This window comes from Coenobita brevimanus, chromosome 87 (assembly GCF_032717465.1).
Source record: "Coenobita brevimanus isolate Jiangsu-jjx chromosome 87, ASM3271746v2, whole genome shotgun sequence".
NCBI classification, from domain to species: domain Eukaryota; kingdom Metazoa; phylum Arthropoda; class Malacostraca; order Decapoda; family Coenobitidae; genus Coenobita; species Coenobita brevimanus.
Window position 1 is genome coordinate 2760037 of NC_137040.1, and position 15292 is coordinate 2775328.

Sequence of the window (15292 nt, forward strand, 5' to 3'; positions counted from 1 at the left end):
ACAATACCTTTCACACTGTCATGACCACGATATAATTGATATATCGTGATCATGAGCCCTTATTCGTACAGGTTTTTAGGCTGCGAGATATATATAGGGTTCATTCACGTAAGACCACAGTATCTTTCTCGTTCCGGAACCTCATCCACAAGCTGTCAATAACTTACGATTATCTCTCGATCAGGCTACATTATCTGTTATCCGAAACATCACCAACAGATATTAGCTAACGTATCATATGACAGTCATGAACCGAATTTATGTTGAAGAAAGCACACTGCACCACCAATCGTTGTTTTGCCTATTTGCTCATATAAAAATTGAGTTAGCCTCTGGCCAAGATTAACATTAGTTTGTTTACATACCCCTTTAACTGGACTGTGTTCGGGATGCTGGTACTGGCTTCAGATTTCCTAGAAAACGTTCGTTTTCATTCAGGTGATCTTGTTTTTTTTTTTTTTTTTTTTCATCAGGATCGATGAGCAATAGTTTTCAGGTCTGGCTCATAGTTCATTACAGATACAACCCGAATCCATGTATGGGCATGGTTTAAATCTTCGTGCAATACAGAACAGATATTTTTGTTTGTTTTATTGCATAATTCACTTACTGCCGCTGAACAGTATTAGTAGTTCCTCAGACTGGAAGCCTTCATTCGAATATTTCAATGGTCCTGAATGCACGATGTTAATTGGCATCAGGGATGTTTGTACTCGTATCCTGACTGCCCTCCTGGATTCTTGTATCGTAGATTCAAAGAATCTGGATCAGGGGGCAACAGCAAAAACGATGATATTTGTGATTCAGCGAGGGTTTCTTGTGGATACTGAATACCTCTCCCTTTTTTATCCCACCATTATCATTTTACCATAAGACAGAACATCTTTTACACACCAGATATATTTAGTAGGCCTGCCGCCCCTCTCCTTCCCAAGGAGCCAGCACAGATATTCATTAACCAAGCATCGTCTTCAGTTGTAACATTTCATGATCATTGCATTGTACACGACCTACTTCGCTTTTTATCTGTAAATGATGAAATTCTGTATATTTTTATGTTCCTGCCCATTTTCCAACCCACACTCCTTGCAACTTGATAGGTTACAAGACTAGGGCCATCTTCATGTTCCAGGCAGAGTGAGCCACAGTCTAGGCTTTGCAAGAGGCCCCATAGTAAACACAGCGTCTCGAGGCTGGGTCACACTCTAGTCAAGCTACACCAGACTTAAGGCTGGATCTCGGCTAGATCAACACTCTAACCAATCTTCGAGACCTGACAATGCACACTTGAGACTGGGTCACGCTCCATAAGAGTGAGTCACACTCCGTGAGGATAGGTCACGCTCCAATCAATTTCAAGGCTTGACCATGCACACTTGGGGCTGAGTCATACTACAGCCAGTCTTAAGGCCTGGTAATACACACTAAGGTTAGATCACACTCCAACCATGCTAGACCACATTGAAGGCTGGTTCACCCGCCAAGCCGTCTAGAGGCTTGACCATGTTCATTAAGGCTCATCACACTCGAACCAAGCTAGACCATATTCAAGGCTGGGTCACACTCCACCCAATCCCAAGGCTTCACCATGCACATTTGAATCTGAGTCACACTCCATGAGGTTGGCTTACACTTCAACCACCCTCAAGGCTTTCCCATGCAAGTCGTACTCCAACCAGACTAGACCACAGTTGAAGCTGTAGGTCACACTCCAACCAGGCTAGACCACACTTGAAGCTGTAGGTCACACTCCAACCAAGCTAGACCATGCTTGAAGCTGTAAGTCATACTCCAACCAGACTAGACCACACTTGAAGCTGAATGTCACACTCCAACCAGGCTAGACCATACTTGAAGCTGTCGGTCACACTCCAACCAGGCTAGACCACACTTGAGGCTAGGTCACACTCGAAGAAGGCTAGACCAAACGATGCTAGGTCACACTCGAAGAAGGCTAGACCAAACGATGCTAGGTCACACTCCAAGAAGACTAGACCCACTCGAGGCAAAGTCACCCTCCATGCTGCTTTTCACTGCCGGCTGTGACTCAAGCTTGCCCCACACTCCGGCAGAGGGGGAAAAGGTGGGCTACTGGGCGGAGAGAAGGCTGTGGTGGAGGCGGTATAACTCCTCCTCCACTCCCTCTATCAACTCCTGCGCCTGTGTGGAGGGAAGAGAGTATTTTAGAGAGGGTACGCAGTGAACCGTATTTTCGTCGACCATGGAAAGTTTCGTAACCCCTCTCCCTTTTGCGTTCTGTTTAGTATATTACACCTTTATGTCCATCATCATCATCATCATCATCATCAGCAGCAGCAGCAGCAGCAGCAGCAAAATCATCATCATCATTATCATCATCAACATCATCATCATCATCATCATCATCATCATCATCATCATCATTCTTATAACCTGAAAATGGAGTGAGATACGATACAGAAACAAGAAAAAAGAAAGAGCCAAAATGGAAGAACTATCAACAACATGTCCTTCGAGACGAGCTACACATTCACACATCATTCAAGCCCCCGGAATCCTGACTCCACACACAAAAGACTAGAATGGTGTATTAAGTAAATCACCAAGAGGAAAGTGCAACGAAGCCTCCTGAGTCAGCAAGAGTACAGCCCACTGAGTGAAAATCTATATTACATTTTTCCCTGATGCTGAGTACAGTTAAAAGTAAGTTAACAGTATCGTATTAAAACATATATAATTTTTTTTTAATGGAGGACACCTGTGATCTTGTATTTGAATTTTTTTTTTTTGCATTTAATTTGTTGTTCCTTCCTCTGTTCATCTTCTGTTTAACAATATGAGTGGAGGGTAAATATGAATGGAGCTTCATGAATTATTTCGACATGTGCAGGTTCTTAACTCCCCCCCCCCCTAAATGTACTGGATTTTCATTTCTTGTCATACAGGGAATTAGGCAAGTCACCGTGTTTATGCAAGGAAGAAGGAACCGTGTAACTTAGTAGATCACGTTATCACCTCGTACTTCACACTGCTACATTTCACACTGTCACACCACTTAATTCTTCACTTCACACTGTCGTCCACAACTCAGTCACATTAGCATACCTTCCTCACGCTGCCACACCCCACATCACATTGTTTCACACACACACACACACACACACACACACACACACACACACACACACATCCCACTGCCCAGACTTCAAACACTGTGTAGAATATCCATTTCACTTCGTCTTATGACCCACCTCTCTCTTGGAGGTGATCAGAGTCTCGTCCACATTGAAGCCGACATTAACCTTGCCCTTGTAGCTCATGAAGGACACCCCCGCCCCCACCGGAGCTCTGTTAGGCACCCAGAACACCAGGTCCTCCACTGCATCACCCCAGATGGTTATATCCTGCTGGGGACCTGCGTAGGGAGATGAAGAAATGAGGAATGGGGGAAGAAAGGAAGGATGGGGATAGATTACTCTGTTCAAAGATCTACTCCTATTATACTGTGATGAGAGGTGATGGGGTATAGGCTGAACAGGTTTAATTGACTGACTGATGAATATAAACGTTGCTCTTTTTCTGTCTATAACTTCTGCTGTGTTGGTTTGCAGTGACACGCTGCTAAGAAGTGTTATACGCTTCTCTTTTAACATTCACACTTTGTTTATTATGAAGCTCGAACAGTTTGGGCCCGACTTGAACCCTGAGACTGAAGCTATAGTGTATAATTCGTGTAATATTCCGCCGCAGCGTGACTGACCGGGCACGTTGCTGGCGCCAAGAGTGATTCCGCTGCCTGAGAGGAGGAAGGAGGCTACTGCGGCTGGCAAGACACGGCTCACCTCCCTCACCAGCCAGAACACCGCCAGTAGTGTCGGGTCTCGCTTCACGCCGTCTAGCAGTCTCTGTGTGTGCAGGTAGGAAGATAGTGAGAATTTGTGTAAAGTGTAGTTGAAAAAAGTTGTCAAAGTGTAGAAGGATAAAAATTAATGAGCAATTTAGTGTAACCAAAGGAAGTTGTCGCAGTGTAGAAGGATAGAGATCAGTTCGCAATCTACTGTCGCCAAAATTGTCACAGTGCAAAAGAAAATAAAGATTAATGCGCAATATTGAAATCGTCCAACATTCTGAACACAAAGGTGGGAAGGCGATTGTAATTTGTTTGGGTATCACAGAAGGCTTTGATCTATACCTTAGTGCACAAGAAGGTGGGTAATAGATTTTTGCCCATATATTGCGCCGTTTAGTAGTGTGGGGAGGGAATGACTATTTTTTTTTAATTATTGTGTTATCTTAATTTATACATGTATTTTGTGTTATTATATTCCTAATTATTGTAAGCACCACACTCAGGTATTTAACATACTGTACCATCAAACCAACCAGTCCGTAGAAGATGTGCACATGCTCTATATTTACCTATAATTTATTTACTGTAGGCCGGAGAAAATTTTTGTCCTTTTGCAGCTTATATCCCGTAGCTCAGTGGCAGAATAAGACTACGGCTCTACATACATTCCATAGTACTTTTTTTGTGACTAGTACTATAGCCTTGTGTTACATTACTGCCATAGCACTACGTTCAAAATGGAGAGATGGCAATTTTACCCCTTTGCTAACCTGTGTAGAGTGTAATTTGATGACACGCTCTCCACTATGGGTGTTTTTCGTGCGTGTTCAAAGACCATTCAGGATTTTTTTTTTTTTTTTTTTTTTTGGTATCACACATCGTTTTGTAAGGGAATGACGTGTTCATCATCATCATCATCATTATCATCATCATATCATCATCACTTCTTCCTCCCCCCTCCTCCTCCTTCTTCTCCTCCTTCTCCTCCTCCTCCTCCTCCTCCTCCTCGTCATCATCATCGTCACGCACAGTACCTTAGTAGCGTTGAGCCTGTTGAGTGGCGTGAATGTTGGGTGGGAGGGCAGCTTGACGGCGGCCACAGAGAAGTGGTTGGTGAGGGTGAGAGGGGCGCGTAGGTCATGGAAACTTAGGGGCACCACCGCTGTCACGTCATGCACCACCTCGCCCCTGCATGACAAGAAAACGCAGGTATCAGCACATCTCTCTCTCTCTCTCTCTCTCTCTCTCTCTCTTCTTAAATATAGAGCAGATGTTACAAGACCTAGAACTCAATTTTTCACATTAGCTCTAACTCACCACCCCACCTGGCTCTGACATCCATAAATGAAGCCAAACATTCCAAATCCAGGTGTATCTGAATTTCCATGGCTGAATTTTAAGTACTTTGAGATTTATGTAGCTTTTATGGAACCTACTGAAGCGATGGGATTTCAGAATATGGCCGTGTCAATAAATTTAGCAGATGAATGTACATGCGTTTCAGTTTTTATATGGATATAGTACTGTGTCTCGGGAGAGGGGAGAGAAAATGTACCCACGTAATCCCTTCGTATAGAAAAAGAAGGAAAAAAAAAGTGATGTGGGGTAAGTCCGGAGTTTACACCCCTCTCCCCTCTCTTTTCTCTCTCCCCACCCCTCCACACACACGCTCTCTCTCCCCCATCTCCACTCCCTTCCCCTCCCCCTTTTGTGTCAGCGTAGGGACGTGTCAACCTCAACACCCTGTTAAGCAGATCTGCCCCACACCTCGCACGAAACAGGAAGAGGAAGGCTTTTATCTGGGTCGTTCTTAATCCTCTGATGCGCGTCCCCAAAGAAATCAAACTGCTTGCTCTGTATACCTCTCCCCACGCCGTCTGAGTCTGTCCGTCTGCCTGTCTCGTCTCTGTCTGTCTGTCTCTATCTGTCTGTGTTACGATGGTCATGATCTTAGTAATTTCTTCATTTATTTCCCCACAAAAGTCAACGTCATCCCACCATGGGTAAGTTATCCCATGGTCTTCAGATATAAATTTCCGTCTGTCAGCATTATCTATATACATTTTACCAGGCTTTAGTTATACTCTAGCAATTATAGCATTTTTTTTTTTTTTTAGCGATTTTATGGATTTTTTTTTTTTTGTCCTCCAAGAAAGTATAGCACTATTTTTTTTTTTTTTTTTTTAAGCATGCCCACAGATATTAAATGATTTGATTTTGCTCTCCGGTCATCAGTTCTACCGTCATATTGTTTCTACGACAGTGACATTAATCGCTTGTTCCTGTGACTGGCTCGATCTGATTGTTTCCAAGGATTAATAAGGAATTGTTATTTATTTACAGTATTTACTTCTTTACTTAGCAGCCACACAGAGCACGAGGGTCAAGTGTGTACAAGGGCTGGCTAGACACCGAAGCACAACAAATGGCGGAAGTGCTCAAATCTGTTTACCGTGGGGCCTGTCAGTACAGACCGTCTTGCAGTAATCTCAGTCTTACCCCAGCTTCTTCGTGGGTTTTGAGGGTTCCTTGACATTTCTTCTTTAGTGATTTATTTCCTCGTGTGTGCTATTTATGTCCTGTTAAATCAACGTTAGAGTCTCTTAGAGTAATCTCAGTCTTACGGTCGTGTGTGCGGGGATTTAGACCGTAGCAATTCCTCCTTTGCGATTTGGTTTATGTATTACACCTTAAAGTTCTCTTCTTCGTTATTAATATCCTTTAATATCACATTAACCTCAGTCTTAGGGTCATATGTATCCTTGATTTAAGAGGCTGTTTAACACATTCCCTATGGCGACTTATTTCCCCTTGCCAGTTATTTATCTCCTACGCCCTTCAGCCTAAAGACGCCTTTTATATTAGTTTGTTATCCTTGTCTTATTCTAGTGGTTTATTCACGTTCTTGTATAGCTGCCTAGCATTTTTTTTAATGCAAGGAAGATGTGTGTGCATGGGTGTGTGTGTGTGTGTGTGTGTGTGTGTGTGTGTGTGTGTGTGTGTGTGTGTGTGTGTGTGTGTGTGTGTGTGTGTGTGTGTGTATATTTGTGTGTGTGTGTGTGTGTGTGTGTGTGTGTGTGTGTGTGTGTGTGTGTGTGTGTGTGTGTGTGTGTGTGTGTGCGTGTGACCCAACCTTTTAGCGAAGTGCCTGGCGAGTGCTGAGGCAAGGCAAGACATGAGCACATCGTTGACGGTGGTGTGGGTCGCTGTCTTCACCTCCCGGAGCATCTGCAGTGACAACCCTTTGGACCACGTCATTATCTGAAATACCAATAATACCAGTGATACCTGTCTGTTTATCTATTTCTATCTATCTCTGTCTCATTCTGGATCTCTGTCTGTCTCTGTCTCACCATGGCTCTGTCTGTCTCTGCCTCTGTTTAATCTCTGTCTGTGTATATAATTTTTCTGTTTACATCTCTCTGTCCAGTTTTGTGTGGGCTGTCTGTTTGTCTATCTTTCTGTCTGTCTTTGATTTTCTTTACCTTTCACCTTGTCTGTCTGTGTCTCCGTCCGTCTGCCTGTCTGTCAGTTCGTCCGTCCTTCCGCCTGTGTGTCTGTCTGCCTGTCACTCTGTCCATATATTTGCCTGTCTGCCCGTCCGTCCTTCCGTGTGTCTGTTTATCTGTGCATCATGTCAGCGTAAATAAAACACTAACCTTTCGTCCTGAGAGGGTAGGGCCGTGCAGGGAGTTACGGTCGAAATTTGCCACCACCTGAAGGAGCCCCAGAGGCAGCACCATCACTGACCACACCATCATTGCCGCCCTGACAACACCATACCACACCATTATTTCTGCGTGTGTGTGTGTGTGTGTGTGTGTGTGTGTGTGTGTGTGTATGCCCTCATGTTAGCAACTGTACACCACAAAAATATTCATTATAATACCCCTCCTGTTTTGACTACAGTTAGTATTAGTCTACATATATTTATAAGAAAAAGAAAAAGAAAAAGAAAAAGAAAAAGAAAATAAGAAAAATAAAGAACATTATCCGTGATGCAATGAAAGAAAAAAGACAGCAAAGTTAAAATTCGTTCATTTCGACTTCAGTTTAAAAGAAAGGATCATGATGCACTGAAATTAAGACAGGACTGAACTCACTTTATGAAGACGCTGTTGGCGGTGGCTCTACGAGAAAGTGTGAAGTGTAAGCTGCAAAATAAATCGCTACAGAAGAGGCGCAACGAAAACTCCTATGGCAGTTAGAATACGACCAGTACTGAGTTGAAGGCAGAACTATACTCGCGGATAATGAAGGAGAGAAATTAAGATGTAAGATGAAAGATAAATAGCTACAGAAGAGAAATTAAGACGTAAGACGAAAGATAAATAGCTAAGGGACAGGGATTACGAAGTCCTCTGTGTGGTACTGTGATGGAGGGAGAACTAGACTCACTTGACGAAGGCGTTGGGAGGCTGTGGTCCTACTGGTGGTGGTGGTAGGGGCGTGTCCACCAGGGCCTCCACACACAGTCTTATGAAGGACACCCCGTCACCGATGGCGTGGTGAAGCCGCAGCACAACGTTGTACCTGAACCACCGTCCCAAAGTCACGTGATTTGCACACACACACACACACACACACAATAGTTAGTTGCAGATATCACTCTTATAATCATAACCTTAGTTCTCTGGTATAAATGATGTGGGAAGGACCTACTAACAGGATCACGAGGAAACACAATTAAAAGAGAAAAATTATCATCACTTTTCAAAAGTAGTGGACCTTCATTGCTTTATATCATTTCTCAGGATGCAGTGTTATTGTGTTGTGATGATTTAAGCCGAGATTTTGAAAGCTAAGTTTAAACCAATTTTAACTGGTGTTCAACTCTTGACCACTCCTATGCTTAATAAAATAATCTTGCTTTAGCCAGAATTAAGCGTCTATAATTTCTCACGTCCACAAGGATTTTAGAAAAGTAGTCAACGCCTCTCACATTACCATATATTCATTCCATCAAAATTCTTCGGCCAAATGAAGATTAAATTCTCACCTGTTGTCATCCCGCACCATAAGTATCAGCTCCCAAGGTGGGCGGTCAGCACTCAGCGCCTCGCCCCCCTCCTCGCTGATCACCCGCTGCACCAGGTCGTCCATAGTGCTGCTTCTCGCTACACCAAACTCTCCCCGGCCTGTCTGAGCAGTGCCATCACTCCTAATGCCCTCAAATAGTCCCTGGTTTCCGTTCTTGGTGCCTAGTTTAGCAGAGGCATTAAGTAGATCACAGGGTACTAATTTATCGCCGTATAGGACGCAGTGGTTAACCTTGCTGTTGTATGGGTTGCAGTGTGCTAGTTTATCCCCATATAGGTCGCAGGGTTGTGCCAGTTTGTCTTTTTGTAGGTTGGAGAATTGTGCCAGGTTAGTAGTGTCATTGTGCAGAGCGCGGAGGTCTATCAGCCTGACGTGATCTTCGATGTTCAAGCGCTCCACATCCCTCCAGCAGTAGTACCCGCACTCCTTCGTGAACACCTGCCGGAACTTGCGGAACCTGTAATCACCACTGGCGTCCCTTAGATCCAGAACCTTTTTCATAACATGAGATCGGATCTTGTTTATGTCTGGTACCCCTGCCACCAGGATGCACACTGTAATGAAGGGTCGACTTTCCTCACTCTCCATTCCCCACAAGCCGTCCATGCCCTCTGCTTTCGTCACACTTGACCCGAATTTCATGATATACACAAGTTTAACTGTAAGAGACGCCAGCCAAAAGACAGCCAAGCCAGGGAGCATCAGGGGTATCATGACCAGCAGTAGCACCAAGCCCAGTAGCGTCTTGAGGATGTTCACCAATATAATGTTCAAAATGTCGACTCTTCTTTTCCCTAGGCTACGAGTTATGGACGGCAATATGGAGTTGGGACCTCTTACATACTCCTGCAGCACCAGTAAAGCCACCAAACCAATCGACACATCCTGCAGGGGGAGATTCGAGCCCATATCCACGGAAGCAAGCGTCTCCTGCAGCCAAGCATAGCGGAAGGCTTCTGGAGGAGGGGTGGTGGGGAAGAGGGTTGCGTTTGCGGGGCGGGAGATGTTAGAAATCAGCCAGGAGTACACCCGCTGCTCCACTGGGAAGGTAACCGCACTCGCCATTTTGAGAACCGACTACTGCAGGGCTTGTTCTAGGGAAAGACTTGGACTTGGTAAAAGCCGATTGCCTGTCGTAGTGACCGTCGTCTATCTATCTATCTATTGCCAGACGCCTCAATCCCGTTTGGGGTGCAGTCGGTACGTACAAAATCTCAGCCTTTTTCTTTTACATTCACTAACGCTCTCAGCACCAGTGGCGATCAGAGAACCTAGATCAAGTTGGTAAAATGTCGTGCCAGTGACAAGGATATCACTCGGGCGTTCAGTATGGTTAATTATGCCTTTTTTTTTTTTTTTTTTTCAGTGGATGGCCATTGTTGATTACAGTATGGTGTTCGGATTTTTTTTTTTCGGATACTTGAATGTTTGAGGTCTGTTTTTATTCGTGTTTCAGTTCTCAATCCAAAATAGCATATAGTTTCCCAGGATGGTTATAAATTCCTTGTACTTATCTGTAGAGCCAAATAACCAAAAACCAGTGTCCTTCACCAGTCACAAGCGTTCATATGATCAGTTTCTTTTCACGGACAGATGAACGGCTCACTTGTCAGCCTGATATTATGTTTAGTTAAGAATATTCTGGATATCACAGAAGAAAGTTGTTGTATTGCATAGATGTGTTGATAACGTCTCGCTGTAAGATCTTCGTCTGTAAGAAAGAGATCTTTATATTACCAGGGGTACAGCTGGCGATTGCAAACTTGATTCAGATTTTTTTTTTCCTCATCACACAGGGCTTTAGGTAAGTCACTATGCTGGACACACTACCACACTATTGTTCACATTGTCACACACCCCACTGTCATACTTCACACTGTTATACCTCACCTCACACTGCCAGTACATCGCAGTCATGCCTCATACTGCACACCTCACACTGCCACACCCTGCAGTCACGCTACACCCTACCACTTGCCACACCTCACATCACTCTTCCTTACACTGCCACACGACTCACTACCACTCCTCATAATCACACCCACGTTGCCACGCTACACACTGCCACACTTGACACCCCCACTACACACACACACACACACACACACACACACACACACACACACACACACACACACACACACACACACACACACACACACACACACACACACACACACACACACACAGAGGAAACCCAGCACAAGAAGGTCATGCAGTCCTGAGGCGATGTGTGAGACTAAGTTTCCTTCCCTCTTAGTAAGGCTTCTTCGCTCAGGCCACCCAAGCATGGAGTGGCATGGTGGTGTGAAGTGTGGGGTGAGGGGTGAGGGAGAAGGGTGAGGGATGAGAGGTGAGAGATGAAGGATGAGTTTTGAAGGTGATGGGTGGGGGTGAAGGATGAGTGGTAGGAGTGAGGGTGAGGGAGGTGAGAGAGTGACAGGGTGAAAGGGTGAGGGAAGTAACGTAATATAAACACTCTGTTCCTGTCGATGACTCATACACTCTTGTTGTCTCGTCCGCTAAGGCTTCCTCTTAATACCTCGTCCTTACCGGTTTATTTCCGAATAGAACACTTTAATAACCTGCTGAATGTTATCTATGCAACCTATACCTGCATTAAAAGCAATCAGTAGCATACGAGAGAATATGAAGGTTCAGTATGCAAAATAAATCGCCAAGGAAAGATGTCTTCCAAATGCACGGGAATACAGAAGACAAACACTTTTTATGCTAATACTATCAACATACCATTTCCACTTTCATATGCATTTCTCTCCCTGTAGACACCCCTCCTCGCCTCGTACTTGCTCAGTGTGGGGAAGAGTTACTACTGGCTATCCCCTTCTGTTCATGGAGAGGCTCGGTTCTGCATTAAGCCACTTAAGGACTGACAAGAAAAAGAAGCTGTAGAAGTGGCCGAGTGAGGAGACTTAAGAAAACATACCACCACGTGAGCTGAGACAGGTGAGTGAGAAGGCTTAAGACAGTTCACTTTACCTTTAAGCTCAGAAAAATAATCTAGAAGCAGTAAGAGTATTCCACACACACTACCACACCTTCTTATGTATAAACGAAGCCTTCCATTCTCGCTGACCCTTATTAACAGTATGTCCCTGTTAACCATCTAAAGTAATCGAAATGTGGCTCTCAAAAGTCGGACAAGGAACAGGTCAGGTAGAACGGGGCTGAGTTCAGGAAGCCGGTGGACTGGTGATGGTCACTGAACTGTAAGGCGGTCAGGGCGGGGTGGGCTTCCAAGATAAGATTAATGGATAGAGGACTAGAATGCCAGAAACCAGTGTGGAGAGGGGGGACTGGGATTCAGCTGATGTAAAGTCCAGATAATAAACCTCCAAACTAAAACTGAAGGCTGAATGGTCAAGTTAGGTTAGGGTTTCATATATAAGATAATGTTGAAGACTGAAATACTGAAGGCAAGGATGAGGGAAATGATGTGGATTGGCAGATGGGAACATAGCTGAAGTAGGATCGGGACGGGAATAAACCTCTAAGATAATAATATGAAGATAGGACTGAAGGATAAGAGGTAAACTGCAAGGAACCGAGGTGGACCGGCGGATGGGGACTTGACTGTCGTGGGACAGGGGAAAGAATAATCCTCGAAGATAGGATAAGATAAGGTAACTGAAGGACGGGAAGCTAAAATGCAATGAGCCTATGTGGACTGGCGGATACAGACTCAAGATGGATAAGATAAGGTAACTGAAGGACAGGAAGCTAAAATGCAATGAGCCTATGTGGACTGGCGGATACAGACTCAAGATGCGTGAGGCTTCCAAGACGGGGATGATTCAGTCTTCGCTGCAAAATGGCCTAACTTTATTGTCAGCAGAAGTTGTCGGGCGTCACCACAGTGGCAGCTTTGCGAAGGGAGGAACAGAATTTCAGAAAACTGCATTTAATGGAGAGTATGTGGATTCCTATAATGTTTGCAGATCCATGATAATAGTTGTGAAGTGTGAAGGTCGCTGACAAGAAACGACAATAAAGAAGTACTGCAGAACTTTCCAAATTCCAAAGTAAAATTCTGATGTTAATGTTCTAAAAAAAATCATTCACCGAAGGAAACTGAATAAGGTATTACTGACAGACTCTATTAGATGAAGTTCAGGATTTAATAGAAAGACAGGAACTTGTGAGACGGTGATCCTAGACAGAAAGACAGAAAATTAGACTGGGAGGAGGTGAAGTGGGGAGAGTCTTACCTGGTGTGGGGTGGGCGTGGGAGTGAGCGTCTTGCCTGTGTTATCCGCCTTATATATGCTGACTCTCGTGGATGTCTTGTACCCTGGTTCCCTCCTCTTCACCCTACTTTCCTCCCAGCCTGCGTCACCCTGCCTGCCTCATCCCTGCTGTCTCCCTGCCTTACCCTCCCTGCTTCCCTGCCTGCCCCCTTCCTTACCCTCCCTGCCTCACCCTTTCTGTCTGTTTCATCCTGCTCTCCTGCCTCACCATTCCAGCTTCACCTTACCTGCCTTCCCACCTACCTTACCCTACCATGTCTCCCTCCTTACAGTGCCTTCTTGCCACACCCAACCTGCTTACCATATTCTCCCTGCCTCACCACAGCCTATCTACCTCTCCATGCCTCCCCCTGCCTTGCTTCCTGCTTGCCTCACTATCCTCTCCTATCCTTGTAACTGGATCACTGCACTCCCGTCATCACTCCTACCTCGTTCGCCTGTGACACATTCTATTCCCCTCCTTCATTCTCTGTCTACCTGTTGCACCTTTGTCTCTTATTCTTATTCAGCGTCTTTTTCTTGTGTGTGTGTGTGTGTGTGTGTGTGTGTGTGTGTGTGTGTGTGTGTGTGTGTGTTTGGCTTGTGTAATGTGTCAAGTGGTGTTTGTGTGTTGAGGAGCTGAGTAAGGGAGTACAGGTAACACATCCGATTAGTACAGTGCTGAGAGAGAGAGAGAGAGAGAGAGAGAGAGAGAGAGAGAGAGAGAGAGAGATTACCATCTTTATATAATTCATGCTGAGGCCCAGACGGTTTTATTCAGTTTGGGGGAAACTTTTGGACGTGCATGTGTTAGATTATAGATTTTCCTTAACCTCCTAGATTATACTCCTCATTAACCTCTTTGATTATACTCCTCATTAACCTCTTAGATTATACTCTTCATTAACCTGCTAGATTATACTCCTCATTAACCTCCTAGATTATACTCCTCATTAACCTCTTAGATTATACTCCTCATTAGCCTCTTAGATTATACTCTTCATTAACCTGCTAGATTATACTCCTCATTAGCCTCTTAGATTATACTCCTCATTAGCCTCTTAGATTATACTCCTCATTAACCTCTTAGATTATACTCCTCATTAACCTCCTAGATTATACTCATCGTTAGCCTCCTAGATTATACTCTTGATTAACCTCTTAGATTATACTCCTCATTAACCTCTTAGATTATACTCCTCATTAGCCTCTTAGATTATACTCCTCATTAGCCTCTTAGATTATACTCCTCATTAACCTCTTAGGTTATACTCCTCATTAACCTATTAGATTATACTCCTCATTTACCTCTTAGATTATACTCCTCATTAACCTCTTAGATTATAGACTTCATTAACCTCTTCATTACTAGGAATCTCTCTGAAGAAAATAGTTTGTTGGTGGAATCTCTCTCTCTCTCTCTCTCTCTCTCTCTCTCTCTCTCTCTCTCTCTCTCTCTCTCTCTCTATCTATCTATCTATCTGTCTCTCTATCTATCAAAACTTGCCATAATAAAAAAGGGATTTGATTATTTTTATGACTCAACCTAGATCAAGCCAACTTTGACGTATTTTATTCATTTCACGTTTTTTAAGATATTTTCTGGTCACCTCAGATCAATTATGCCCATTTAAACCTATTGTGAGTAATTCAGGTGAAGTAAATAAATGCGGGGATAGAAAAGGGATGAGTGGATAGGACGGACTGGGATGGTGAGGATGATGGCGCACGGTGGAGGGGAGTATACCCTGTGAAGATGGACGTGACAGGTCGGCCCATAAGGTATAAGTCTAAGATGTCTGGTAGGAATTAGATGGGGGTCTGTTATCTTGTTATTGTTTTTCTTGGAGGGATCAATCTTGCGGGCTTCTGGCCTTTGGTTCCTTCTTCCTTGCATTAAAAAAACGAATAGTGGAGGGGGTGGGCAGAGGAGTGAGCGAAATGGAGGTGGAAGATGGGAGAAGGTAGATGGAATATACTGCTGTGGAAACGTGCGTATATGAGAGAGGGGGATGTGAGCTGGGAGCAGGGCAGTGAAATGGCGGGGGACAGGGCGACGTGGAGGCGATTTGTTTGCGGCCACCCCCTACGGAATTACGGCGTCTGGCAATAGATACAGTAGATAGATAGCTAGATAGATAGATAGGAAATGTGCTTTGTATGTAGGGCGATATTG

General features: G+C 44.3%; 1 protein-coding gene across 1 annotated transcript; it reads right to left on the bottom strand.

The window, feature by feature from the left end:
• Positions 1-1959: 1959 nt before the first annotated feature.
• Positions 1960-10015, bottom strand: LOC145410916 (uncharacterized). The gene is made up of 8 exons (XM_080280959.1): positions 8829-10015; positions 8228-8362; positions 7489-7597; positions 6963-7090; positions 4864-5017; positions 3740-3884; positions 3231-3394; positions 1960-2160 (listed from the first exon to the last, which is right to left on the bottom strand). The coding sequence occupies exons 1-8, from the start codon at positions 9932-9934 to the stop codon at positions 2089-2091; spliced, it is 2013 nt and encodes a 670-aa protein (XP_080137085.1). The 5' UTR covers positions 9935-10015; the 3' UTR covers positions 1960-2088.
• Positions 10016-15292: the final 5277 nt, after the last annotated feature.

Excerpts from the sequence above, each read along its gene's own strand:
- LOC145410916 (XM_080280959.1), bottom strand. The coding sequence starts at position 9,934 with ATGGCGAGTGCGGTTACCTTCCCAGTGGAGCAGCGGGTGTACTCCTGG. Across the intron at positions 8,363-8,828 it reads ATGGTGCGGGATGACAACAG|GTACAACGTTGTGCTGCGGC; the intron begins GTGAGAATTTAA and ends ACGGTGGTTCAG. Across the intron at positions 2,161-3,230 it reads TGATCACCTCCAAGAGAGAG|GCGCAGGAGTTGATAGAGGG; the intron begins GTGGGTCATAAG and ends CCCTCCACACAG.